At 40.0% G+C, this 13,496-nt stretch overlaps 1 protein-coding gene across 6 annotated transcripts in view; it reads right to left on the bottom strand.

Annotated features, from left to right (window-relative positions):
* Positions 1 to 13,496, bottom strand: part of msps (msps cytoskeleton-associated protein 5) — a 231,031-nt gene that overhangs the window by 110,795 nt on the left and 106,740 nt on the right. For all 6 annotated transcript variants that reach the window (XM_071681598.1, XM_071681599.1, XM_071681601.1 and 3 more), the window contains 2 exons: positions 8,865 to 8,935; positions 3,394 to 3,587 (listed from right to left, as the gene is read on the bottom strand). In XM_071681598.1, the coding sequence (XP_071537699.1) occupies positions 3,394 to 3,587; positions 8,865 to 8,921 (251 nt within the window). In that variant the 5' untranslated portion in view covers positions 8,922 to 8,935. The remainder of the gene's footprint in view (positions 1 to 3,393; positions 3,588 to 8,864; positions 8,936 to 13,496) is intronic.

Consider the following 13,496-nt stretch of genomic DNA (forward strand, 5'->3'; position numbering starts at 1 on the left):
ATGTGAGAAGGAGATGGAATGAGTATTTTGAAGGTTTGTTGAATGTGTCTGATGACAGAGTAGCAGATATAGGGTGTTTGGGTCGAGGTGGTGTGCAAAGTGAGAGGGTTAGGGAAAATGATTTGGTAAACAGAGAAGAGGTAGTAAAAGCTTTGCGGAAGATGAAAGCCGGCAAGGCAGCAGGTTTGGATGGTATTGCAGTGGAATTTATTAAAAAAGGGGGTGACTGTATTGTTGACTGGTTGGTAAGGTTATTTAATGTATGTATGACTCATGGTGAGGTGCCTGAGGATTGGCGGAATGCGTGTATAGTGCCATTGTACAAAGGCAAAGGGGATAAGAGTGAGTGCTCAAATTACAGAGGTATAAGTTTGTTGAGTATTCCTGGTAAATTATATGGGAGGGTATTGATTGAAAGGGTGAAGGCATGTACAGAGCATCAGATTGGGGAAGAGCAGTGTGGTTTCAGAAGTGGTAGAGGATGTGTGGATCAGGTGTTTGCTTTGAAGAATGTATGTGAGAAATACTTAGAAAAGCAAATGGATTTGTATGTAGCATTTATGGATCTGGAGAAGGCATATGATAGAGTTGATAGAGATGCTCTGTGGAAGGTATTAAGAATATATGGTGTGGGAGGCAAGTTGTTAGAAGCAGTGAAAAGTTTTTATCGAGGATGTAAGGCATGTGTACGTGTAGGAAGAGAGGAAAGTGATTGGTTCTCAGTGAATGTAGGTTTGCGGCAGGGGTGTGTGATGTCTCCATGGTTGTTTAATTTGTTTATGGATGGGGTTGTTAGGGAGGTAAATGCAAGAGTCTTGGAAAGAGGGGCAAGTATGAAGTCTGTTGGGGATGAGAGAGCTTGGGAAGTGAGTCAGTTGTTGTTCGCTGATGATACAGCGCTGTTGGCTGATTCATGTGAGAAACTGCAGAAGCTGGTGACGGAGTTTGGTAAAGTGTGTGGAAGAAGAAAGTTAAGAGTAAATGTGAATAAGAGCAAGGTTATTAGGTACAGTAGGGTTGAGGGTCAAGTCAATTGGGAGGTGAGTTTGAATGGTGAAAAACTGGAGGAAGTGAAGTGTTTTAGATATCTGGGAGTGGATCTGGCAGCGGATGGAACCATGGAAGCGGAAGTGGATCATAGGGTGGGGGAGGGGGCGAAAATTTTGGGAGCCTTGAAAAATGTGTGGAAGTCGAGAACATTATCCCGGAAAGCAAAAATGGGTATGTTTGAAGGAATAGTAGTTCCAACAATGTTGTATGGTTGCGAGGCGTGGGCTATGGATAGAGTTGTGCGCAGGAGGATGGATGTGCTGGAAATGAGATGTTTGAGGACAATGTGTGGTGTGAGGTGGTTTGATCGAGTAAGTAACGTAAGGGTAAGAGAGATGTGTGGAAATAAAAAGAGCGTGGTTGAGAGAGCAGAAGAGGGTGTTTTAAAATGGTTTGGGCACATGGAGAGAATGAGTGAGGAAAGATTGACCAAGAGGATATATGTGTCGGAGGTGGAGGGAACGAGGAGAAGAGGGAGACCAAATTGGAGGTGGAAAGATGGAGTGAAAAAGATTTTGTGTGATCGGGGCCTGAACATGAATAAGAAAGTGCATCATATGTCACTGACAATGAATATTTTAAAGATAGCATGGGCAACTGAGGCCTTAAATCAAGGTCATCTCAATGACATTGGGGACTGGATGAGGATAGAGAACTGTAGTTTCTGTGCACTGTACATGACAGCTTGTATATGGACGTGAACAGATGTGGTCTTTCTTTGTCTGTTTCTTAGCACTACCTTGCTGATGCAAGGGGCGGCAATCGGGTGCAAAGAAGATAATGTTATTGTATTTTTTTTCTTTTGCTTCATGCATAAATTTGTTGTTTCTTGCGGGGCAGTGTGGTGTCTGAAATGGGTGAAGGTGAGCAAGTACAAATATGTACATGTGTATTTATGTATAAGTGTATGGTATGTGTGTATATGTATATACATGTGTAAAGTGTTTTAGATATCTGGGAGTGGATCTGGCAGCAGATGGAACCATGGAAGCGGAAGTGGATCATAAGGTGGGGGAGGGGGCAAAAATTCTGGGAGCCTTGAAGAATGTGTGGAAGTCGAGAACATTATCTCGGAAAGCAAAAATGGGTATGTTTGAAGGAATAGTGGTTCCAACAATGTTGTATGGTTGCGAGGCGTGGGCTATGGATAGAGTTGTGCGCAGGAGGATGGATGTGCTGGAAATGAGATGTTTGAGGACAATGTGTGGTGTGAGGTGGTTTGATCGAGTAAGTAACGTAAGGATAAGAGAGATGTGTGGAAATAAAAAGAGAGTGGTTGAGAGAGCAGAAGAGGGTGTTTTGAAATGGTTTGGGCACATGGAGAGAATGAGTGAGGAAAGATTGACCACGAGGATATATGTGTCGGAGGTGGAGGGAACGAGGAGAAGTGGGAGACCAAATTGGAGGTGGAAAGATGGAGTGAAAAAGATTTTGTGTGATCGGGGCCTGAACATGCAGGAGGGTGAAAGGAGGGCAAGGAATAGAGTGAATTGGATCAATGTGGTATACCGGGGTTGACGTGCTGTTAGTGGATTGAATCAGGGCATGTGAAGCGTCTGGGGTAAACCATGGAAAGCTGTGTAGGTATGTATATTTGCGTGTGTGGACGCATGTATATACATGTGTATGGGGGTGGGTTGGGCCATTTCTTTCGTCTGTTTCCTTGCGCTACCTCGCAAACGCGGGAGACAGTGACAAAGCAAAAAAAGAAAAAAAAAATATATAAACAGACTGAGAGGTTACATCAGCTCACATCCATACACGAGCTGCCATGTGTAATGCATAGAAACCACAGCTCCCTACCTACATCCATCAATATTATGCCATGGCTCAGCCCACTGACTGCACATTGTCCCCTGTATACCACATCACTCCAATTCATTCAATCCCATGCATGTCTTACACCTTCCTGCATATTCAGGCCCCAATCATCCAAAGCATCTTCCAGTTCTTCCTTCCATCTCATCCTCAATTTTTCCCCCTCTTCTAACACCTATAACTCTCCGTCAATCTCTCCCCGGTCATCCTCTCCATATGTCCAAACTGCACTGAGATCTTTGGGGCTTGGCTGACGGTTGGGGTGGGGTCTGTTTCCATTGTATCATTCAAGACATAAATGGCAATAAACTCCAAAGTTCCTTTAAATTGACTTGAGCGGGAGTTAATAGGGCAAACCAATTGCACTCAATACCAAGAAAAATATTTGTGTCAAGTATACACCAAGTATTAAAGCATAAAACATTTTACTTATGTATGGTACCTGAAACACTAATGCAAGAAGTGCCATGTTAAATGAACAAAAAGTATATCAGATGAAGATAAGAAAATGGCAGTACAACCTACCTGCCAGCTACATGTGCATTTTCTACAAATGCCAACACTGCATCCAAGGCTTTTTCTTGAGCAACAGCATTACTGTCAGTTACAAATTTTTTCATCAGAGGAGCAAATCTGTTGAATTCCGGAGATCGCTCATCTGTGATTTTTGGGAAATGTTTGGTGCATTCTTCATAACCACTGAGACGGGCTTTCCATAACTGTAAATGAAAAAAAGAGGATCATCTTAGCAAAACAAACCAAAGATGTAAATAGCACTATAATCAGCAATCATAATAACCACAAACACTATAATGCAATTTTTGAGAAAAGAAAAAGGTACATGAAAATAAAAAAAAATTAACTCAAACTTACAAAGCAATGTCCAAAGAAACTGCTATTTTACCTGTTTCTGTTATTGTCCATACTGGGACTCCCCAACTTAACATCCAACCCCTGAACACCAGTTCTTTAAAACACATTCCATATATGCTACTTACTTCCTAGTCGAACGTACAGATGTGCACTCGCAAACTATAGGACTCCTTAAATGAGCACTTTTTCTGTTAGATTTGCTTAATATGATGTTCTATTACATAAGTATGTATTTCAGATTACAATATTTATTCATAATAGGCAGGTATTTACTTTCTGAGAAATATTATTTCTTTATATTTTCCAGCTTATAAACAGGGTCCAAGAACATAACCCATTCAAAAGTTGGGTACTCCTTATATGTGGAATCTCTCTATTAACAACAGTAAGATATTGTAAAATACTTTAAGTAGATGTCACACATCACAGTCAGTACTCGCTAAACTTTCTAATATCTCTCTCATTCATGTTTCCTATCCAAACACATAAACACCTACAAGCATCAGTGAGTTATAATTCCAGGCAGTCTTGTGCAGGCTAATTCTATATTTCTCCTTTCTTCCTCTCCCTTTACCTTTGCCAGGTTGCCGTGTTGATGTAACTTAACCTAACCAATAACCTATGACTCTTATGTTATGTCCTATACAAACACTCCTTTGCTGGACTGGGAGGCTATACTAGTGACAAGGGATGTTCTTGCTTATATCTATCTATAACTCTGTCTCTTCCATTCATTACTATCATCTCCCCTGCTAATGCACCTTCCATAGTGGTATATATGAAGGAGCTGCAGGCTTTGTCTTCAGTATTCCTGAGGTGTTCGCCAGAGAAGGTGGCCCACTATGACCAAGGCTCCTACGATGTATGGTAAGACTAGGTGATAATCTGTCATTTCAGCCCAGCTTTAATGTTGTGACAATCTTGGTGATTGATTTTGAATAATTGCGACTACTGTAATTTCTAATTCCAAATCAACACAATTCTAACATTCAAATGTGTTTCCATAACTATTCTATCTTTAACCTTAGCAGTAAATTTCCCCTGGATGATACTGAGAAGAGCCCTAAGGTTATGAAGGCCTACATCCAGGAGGCTCTGAATTTATCCTCTACTTCTTAAGAAATCAGAGTGCAGTTTTAGTGATAAAAAAGCTTATGCAAGGCCTACATCTAGGAGGCTCTGATTTAACTTACTTTTCATGAAATCAGAGTGCACTGATTTAGTGATTAACATCAGATACTCGTGTAAGAGCCCCTTGTGAAGTTAATATTCTTCCATTTTGTTCCTTCACATTAAAGTAACTATTCCTTGAGTGCAGAGATATTGAAACTCGTTTAGTCTTAGTTCAATTTCGAGCAGTGAATCAATTTTCTAAATCAGCTCTTACTCGTGGCAATTGTGCATATAATTATTAAACAAAGCTTAAATTGACCTGGAAGAATTTGTGAAGAGTCCTCATCTGAAATGCTGCAACAAAGCAGCATGACTAAACATGATTGGCTGAAATTAGCTTGCTTTTATGAACTCCAATGTAACCATATGGGGAAACAAAAACAAAAGATTATGAGTACTGTGGTGAAAGCTCTGTACGCAGTCCCCTACTACTCTGTTGGAAATAACAAAACATGAACACAAACAAGGTATGCTAAATAAGTGGTCCCATAACTGTACTTGTTAGGGATAAGAGAACTATCACTAGCTTCTGAAAAATCCTGTCTTTCAACGTACATGACAGCGATAGACAACTGTTAACCTATGGTCTCAGGATGGGCGTGGCATGGGATAATCAGCTATCCCAGTCAGATAACAGACAGCCAGAACTTAACTTCAACAACACCTGAGGTATGAAGATTGGCCCAGGCTGGACCCATCTCAGGACTAAAACACTTGCTTTCCTCAAAGTAGGTGTCTGCCTGGTGAATACCTTCACACAAAATCTTCTATCATTCTCCTGATGTGTGTATGGCATGGGTGAGACAGTCCTACCAGTAATGTTCTAAGTTTCGATGACAATGGTGGTGACTCACAACAGGGCAGCCGCAATGACGGCTGTTGCCTCCTCCCACTGTTATCCCTAGAGGCTGTGGCTTTGTACAGCCATGCTGTCTAGGGGGACAGGATCCTTTCCACTATGACATGAAAGACAGCTCCCACCTCCTCTCCAGACCTGTGCGGTGATCTGTTGGACCTGCTGCCACGAGAAGGTTTAAAAAGCCAACTGTTTCCTGACCACCATACATGTGACTTCAACCCCTGACAAACTAATGCGGTAGGAATAGGATTAGTTCCTGAAGCCGAGAAACACATCTTTGTCAGCATGAAGCCATTGAATGTGCCTCCTAAGCTATCATAAATGGTAAAGGTCTGACTATCCTTGTGTCCTTGTCCCAGGAAAAGGCCAGCCCAGCTAAGTTATTGATGATGATTGGATATATACAGATATTCATCATCACAACAGCCTAGCTTTCCTTTTGAAAAAATGAAAAAGGAATCGTCACTTGGATGTGGAAATCACTTAGGGTGTTTACCTTAAAGTAATTTGCCTGTATCAAAATGTAGACATAATATAGATTAACTTGTTTATGTTATATTAAAGAAAAGGAACTAACTTTGTAAATCTTTCTCTAATACAAAGTAGGTGTACTGTGGTCCTCTCAACAGAAGGCAACAGTTCTTTCTCCCAATATTCTTCCTCCCCCCACCCCTTTACCTTTGTCTCTCTCCCTCTCCTACCTTCATAAAATTGCTTGGTCACAGTTTTGATGGAACTTAAACTAACCATTAGCTTTTGACCCTTGTGCTATGTCCCATGAACAAACCCCTATGCTGACCTCAGAAGCCTGCAATCATGACAAGGTAAGTTTTATTCAAAGTGGAAGCAAATGGATCCATGTCTGAGGAGGAGGATGTCTTATCTGAGTTACCACAAGGAATGGTATTAGCCTCAATATTCTTTATCATAAAATCAAACATCAACAGGGAAATAAAAGGAAAACACAGTAAGGATCTTTGGTGACGACACTAAACTAAGCAAAATGACAGTGCTAAGGGCTGAAAAGGAGATACAAAAAGACATAGAAACAATTCACGGAAGGGTCGAAGCAAACCTTGAGTTTAATGAAGAAAAATTTGAGCAAATAAACAATTCACAGAAGGGCAGAAGTGAACCTTGAGTTCAATGAAGAAAAATTTGAGCAAATAAGTTATGCAATAAAGAAGTACACATCATTGGTAACATACCATATAAAGGATTAACAGAGAATTTAACAGAAAGTGGAGTAAATGTTAGAGATCTAGGTCATCATACATGTAAAACTAGATTTCTGAGAGACTATTCAGAAGCAAACACTATTAAGACCAGTCATGAGTAGTATGATTCTGAGAACTTTCACTGAATGAGACACAAACCTATGGATGAAAATGCTTAATGTCATCATATACATAAAGCAAACTTGAATACTGCCCTGTTGTATGGTCACCAATGAAACAAATAGAAATACAAAATTAGAAAGACTTTAGGAGTAATTCTTGAGCAAAATTGGAAGGACAGAACATGTAAACTGCCACGAAAGAATGAAACAACTGCAACTATCTTGCCTTATGAGAAAAAGTGAAAGACATCATTATCTACACAAGGCAACACATATTAGGTATTAAGTAAAATGTGTTAAACCTGAAAAAGCTCTCAACAAAGAAGATATAGATTATCATGTCTTCAAAAATACCAAGGAATATGTCCAAGATAAATCACAAAAACATATTACAGCCCATCTAGACCACCTATTCAATATACAGCTTGGAGAAATAAGAAACAAGCATGGAAAACTACAGAAACATCTAAAAGAACTTGTAACATGAAATAAATCCTATATGAACCCCAAACAGATAATTATGTAATGCTGGTGAGAGCTGTGAAGAGAAGTCTTATTCATCGAGCAAGCCATGTGGAGCGTGCTTCACACAAACCCTTCCATGATGGTTAAAGCTCGTCATGGGTACTCTATCCCTCCCCTCCATTATTCTTATCCTTCCTGCTTATGTCCTTTTCAAAGCAGAATAAAAAATGGAGTTGCAGGTTCTGTCTTTAGTCTTCACAAGGTGTTCCTGATGAGCAGGTTGGCCTGCTACAACCCAGAATCTTAGGATTTAGGGCTTGACTCAGTAATAGGCAATAATCATTGTGTCATGTCAGCCTAGCTTCATTTTTTGACAATTTTGATGCCCAATATCTGAATGTTTGTGACAGCTGTAGCTTCTAATTTTCCTTTTACACAGACTGAAAATTTTGCTGCCAGTTCCCATATACATCTTATCTTAAAAGTTATCAACTTTAGGTATCAACTACCTCTAGACAACACAAAACCCTCATAGTTATAACACCTGTCATACGCAATAACATTACATTCCCCCCTTGAAAACCACTGAAACGGGACATTACTATGTTCACCCACTGGATACTAATAAGGTAATCCGCACAATTTCTTTCAAAGACCCTTCCCTCAATTTTAAATCTAAGCATCCTCCACAAAATTTTACTCCTATATACACAAAATATGCTGACATTTCTTCATCTACAGTATATCCCTCCATAGTTCTCATTCTACCTTCTCTAAATGCTTTTGCATTCATGTTCAACTTCCTGCTTCTCCAAAATCTTCTATAATTCTTTTACTTTTACAGCATATGATACTTTTGAGCTGATTCCACCACAGTATTTCTTGCATTATCTTGCTTCTCGCATTATCTTGCTTCTCTTCATCATTCAACTTCTCTCTTCCCATAATTGTATCACCCAAAACTTCTCCCACAAAATAATATTTCTATAGTATCACATAAACTCTCTCAAGAGAGAATCAATAATAACAGCAAGCTTTAATGATCACTACACTAGATAAAGAGAAGTCAACACATAAAAACAAATCTAAGCACAAAGCTGAAATGAAATTCACACTTACAACTCCTCTTCATCACTAATGAAAGAAATTAATATAATTTTTAAACATTTGAAAAGCTTAACAGGAAAAACAACACTCACTCAAATAAACTGAAGTATACAGTATAGTCAATCTATATATACCAAACTTATTACTGTCAACACTTCCGTACATGATAGATAGCCTCACCTTGTGAACACAGCGATCTTCCAAGGGGAGCTTCAGGTATTCTGTGTCCTCCTCCATCTTGGCTTATTACTCTGAAAAACATGAAATTAATCAATATGTATACAACTGGATTTAGCTCAAACAAATTATAATTCAGCGGATTCTGATCACAGACAGTTCTGAATCTTAGCTTCACAATACATTTAAATAATTTCAGTTGGATTCATTTTACTTAAAGGCCTAAAAAAGTCCCCTGTAAAAATCATGTCACCTAAAACTACAAGAAATCTAAGTTTGTCCAAGAAAGTTGAATTTGATCCAAAATTTACTCTGAATATCAAAATCTGCCTTTAATAGAGTGGTTTCATTTCTAGATTTACCTAAATAATAAAAATCAATTGGAAAAAATGTGGTACTAGCTTCCCTGGAATTACATTCTTAGAGAAGGCAGATATAAGTGAATTCAGTAGAAACAAATAGGTCTTTCTAGTCAACAAAACGGGTCTTAGATAAGAAGCACATGGGTAGTCCACTGGAGGTGGGGGCTTGGGAAGTCAGTTGTTTGCTGATGACAAAATGCTGGTGGCAAATGTTTGTGAGAAAGTGAAGAAGTTGGATTTTCATTTCTAGAGTGTATGTGAAAGAAGAAAGTTAATGGTAAATATGAATAAAAGCAAGGTTAGTTGGTTTAACAGTGAGAAGAGACATGTTATTGAGAGTGACTTTGAATGGAGAGAACTTGGAGGAAGTAGAGAGATTTAAATACATAAGAATGGGTATGGCAGCTAATGGAACCAGAGGAGCTGAAGTTAGTCAAGGTGGGTGATGGGTCAAAGTGCACTAAGGTATGTGTGGAAAGAGAGGTTACTGTAATTTAGGGCAAAGATGGTTATGTTTGATGGTGAAGTAGTCCCACTGGTGCTGTAGAGATGTGAGGCATGGGCCTCAGACAAACATGTAAAGAGGGAGGATGTATTGAAAATGAAAAGTCTGAGGACATTATGCAACCAAGACATGGACAGAAGTCACAGAGGTCAGGAATCCAGGCTGTGGAAATGAGTTATCTGAGAGAAGCATGTGCCATGACTGATCTGATATGGCAGGGAACTAAAGGAAATGAACTGTGGAGTGACAGTGTGAAATGTAATCCTTTGAAGTGGATTGGGTAGGTGAAAGGAATGCACAACAGGGAGTTTATAAGAGTAAATGATAGTATGATTAAAGAGGCTGGTATTAGAAGACCAACCGTGACAAGGGAAAACACGGTGGAATGGAAGGGTATTGGAAGGAGGGAAATGAGGGAAGAATGTGTGGAATGGTATATGAAAGGGAGGCATGTAAGGACAGGGATAAGTAGTGACTTGCTGATGCCACCCCCTTGATGGAAGCTCCCAGGAAATGGGCATGAGAGTCAACTATAGATAGATAGACAGATCGACATAAATAGATAGGAAGGTTTCATCACAGTAAAACTGATAAGGTAAGAAATTACAGTACTGAAAAGAGTATGTAAGAGGAAGAAAAAGGTGTGCTGAAACAGGTTTGGACATGAAGAAAGGAAAGGAAAGGAGAATTCAAAGGGTTTAAAAGTCATAAGTGGACAAAAAAAGGATATGGGGAACCAAAGAGGTGAAAGGATGATGTGAAAGATGCTTTGAAGGTTATGGGCCTGAACATGCAGCATGCAGTAATGTGTAAGGCATGCCAGGGGCAGAGGAAATTAGACTGGTGTGGTATACAGGGGATAACGTACTGTCAATAGGCTGAACCAAAGCATATGAAGCAGTTGAGGTAAAACATGAGAAAGGTCTGGGTCCTGATTATGGATGGAGGGCTTTGGTTTCAGTGAATTATACTTGACAGCTACAGAGTGAATGTGCATGACTGAGACCATTTCTTCATCTGTTCCTAATCCTAACTTGAAAATGCTGGATATGGTAAGCATAAATAAAAAAGATCTGACACTAAGCCTTCGACAAACCATGATATTATCAAGAGCAAACATAAGTATATTTGTCCTACATATGTCAAACAGCTGCTGTGTATAGCCTACACTAGTTGGTTGGTTCACAGGAAGATGACAGGGAGGTGATAGGCATTACAGTAAACTCTCGGTTTAATGGACCCCCAATATAATGGATCTTGGATTTAACGGACCAGGTAAATAATAATACATTATCAATAATTCCAAAATAAACTGAAAAAAAAAAAATCTCAAATGCTGCACCATGCGTATTTCATTTCGCATTTGTTTTTGGTAGCATAGGGTATACTCGCTCTGTTTCAGTCTGTATGCCTCAAGCTACCGTACGCTCAAGTTGTATATAGAGAACTGTGACTTTATTTACTTAGTAATTTTGCAATCCTTAAAATTAAAAATGGCATCAAGTGATACAGAGTTAAAAAAAAAAGCATGTGAACTGTATGCTGTATTAAATTTTTGGCCCATAGTTTACATTCAATTTAACGGAAACCCCCTCACCCTATAGTCTGTTAAGTCGAGGGTTTACTGCATATGCCTAAATCTGATTGATATTCTTTCTCTTTACATATAGCCATTCTTTTTTCATATGTGGGTATCACGTGGACCTAACAGTCAAAATAACAATCATTTCGTAGAAATAATTTCATACAATTTTTTCTGGAATATTATTTTTTTTTATCATTATACTTTGTCGCTGTCTCCCGCGTTTGCGAGGTAGCGCAAGGAAACAGACGAAAGAAATGGCCCAACCCCCCCCCCATACACATGTATATACATACGTCCACACACGCAAATATACATACCTACACAGCTTTCCATGGTTTACCCCAGACGCTTCACATGCCTTGATTCAATCCACTGACAGCACGTCAACCCCGGTATACCACATCGCTCCAATTCACTCTATTCCTTGCCCTCCTTTCACCCTCCTGCATGTTCAGGCCCCGATCACACAAAATCTTTTTCACTCCATCTTTCCACCTCCAATTTGGTCTCCCTCTTCTCCTCGTTCCCTCCACCTCCGACACATATATCCTCTTGGTCAATCTTTCCTCACTCATTCTCTCCATGTGCCCAAACCACTTCAAAACACCCTCTTCTGCTCTCTCAACCACGCTCTTTTTATTTCCACACATCTCTCTTACCCTTACGTTACTCACTCGATCAAACCACCTCACACCACACATTGTCCTCAAACATCTCATTTCCAGCACATCCATCCTCCTGCGCACAACTCTATCCATAGCCCACGCCTCGCAACCATACAACATTGTTGGAACCACTATTCCTTCAAACATACCCATTTTTGCTTTGCGAGATAATGCTCTCGACTTCCACACATTCTTCAAGGCCCCCAGAATTTTTGCCCCCTCCCCCACCCTATGATCCACTTCCGCTTCCATGGTTCCATCCGCTGACAGATCCACTCCCAGATATCTAAAACACTTCACTTCCTCCAGTTTTTCTCCATTCAAACTCACCTCCCAATTGACTTGACCCTCAACCCTACTGTACCTAATAACCTTGCTCTTATTCACATTTACTCTTAACTTTCTTCTTCCACACACTTTACCAAACTCAGTCACCAGCTTCTGCAGTTTCTCACATGAATCAGCCACCAGCGCTGTATCATCAGCGAACAACAACTGACTCACTTCCCAAGCTCTCTCATCCCCAACAGACTTCATACTTGCCCCTCTTTCCAAAACTCTTGCATTTACCTCCCTAACAACCCCATCCATAAACAAATTAAACAACCATGGAGACATCACACACCCCTGCCGCAAACCTACATTCACTGAGAACCAATCACTTTCCTCTCTTCCTACACGTACACATGCCTTACATCCTCGATAAAAACTTTTCACTGCTTCTAACAACTTTCCTCCCACACCATATATTCTTAATACCTTCCACAGAGCATCTCTATCAACTCTATCATATGCCTTCTCCAGATCCATAAATGCTACATACAAATCCATTTGCTTTTCTAAGTATTTCTCACATACATTCTTCAAAGCAAACACCTGATCCACACATCCTCTACCACTTCTGAAACCACACTGCTCTTCCCCAATCTGATGCTCTGTACATGCCTTCACCCTCTCAATCAATACCCTCCCATATAATTTACCAGGAATACTCAACAAACTTATACCTCTGTAATTTGAGCACTCACTCTTATCCCCTTTGCCTTTGTACAATGGCACTATGCACGCATTCCGCCAATCCTCAGGCACCTCACCATGAGTCATACATACATTAAATAACCTTACCAACCAGTCAACAATACAGTCACCCCCTTTTTTAATAAATTCCACTGCAATACCATCCAAACCTGCTGCCTTGCCGGCTTTCATCATCCGCAAAGCTTTCACTACCTCTTCTCTGTTTACCAAATCATTTTCCCTAACCCTCTCACTTTGCACACCACCCCGACCAAAACACCCTATATCTGCCACTCTATCATCAAACACATTCAACAAACCTTCAAAATACTCACTCCATCTCCTTCTCACATCACCACTACTTGTTATCACCTCCCCATTTGTGCCCTTCACTGAAGTTCCCATTTGCTCCCTTGTCTTATGCACTTTATTTACCTCCTTCCAGAACATCTTTTTATTCTCCCTAAAATTTAATGATACTCTCTCACCCCAACTCTCATT

The sequence above is a fragment of the Panulirus ornatus genome, chromosome 33, assembly GCF_036320965.1.
Source record: "Panulirus ornatus isolate Po-2019 chromosome 33, ASM3632096v1, whole genome shotgun sequence".
Classification (NCBI taxonomy): Eukaryota; Metazoa; Arthropoda; class Malacostraca; order Decapoda; family Palinuridae; genus Panulirus; species Panulirus ornatus.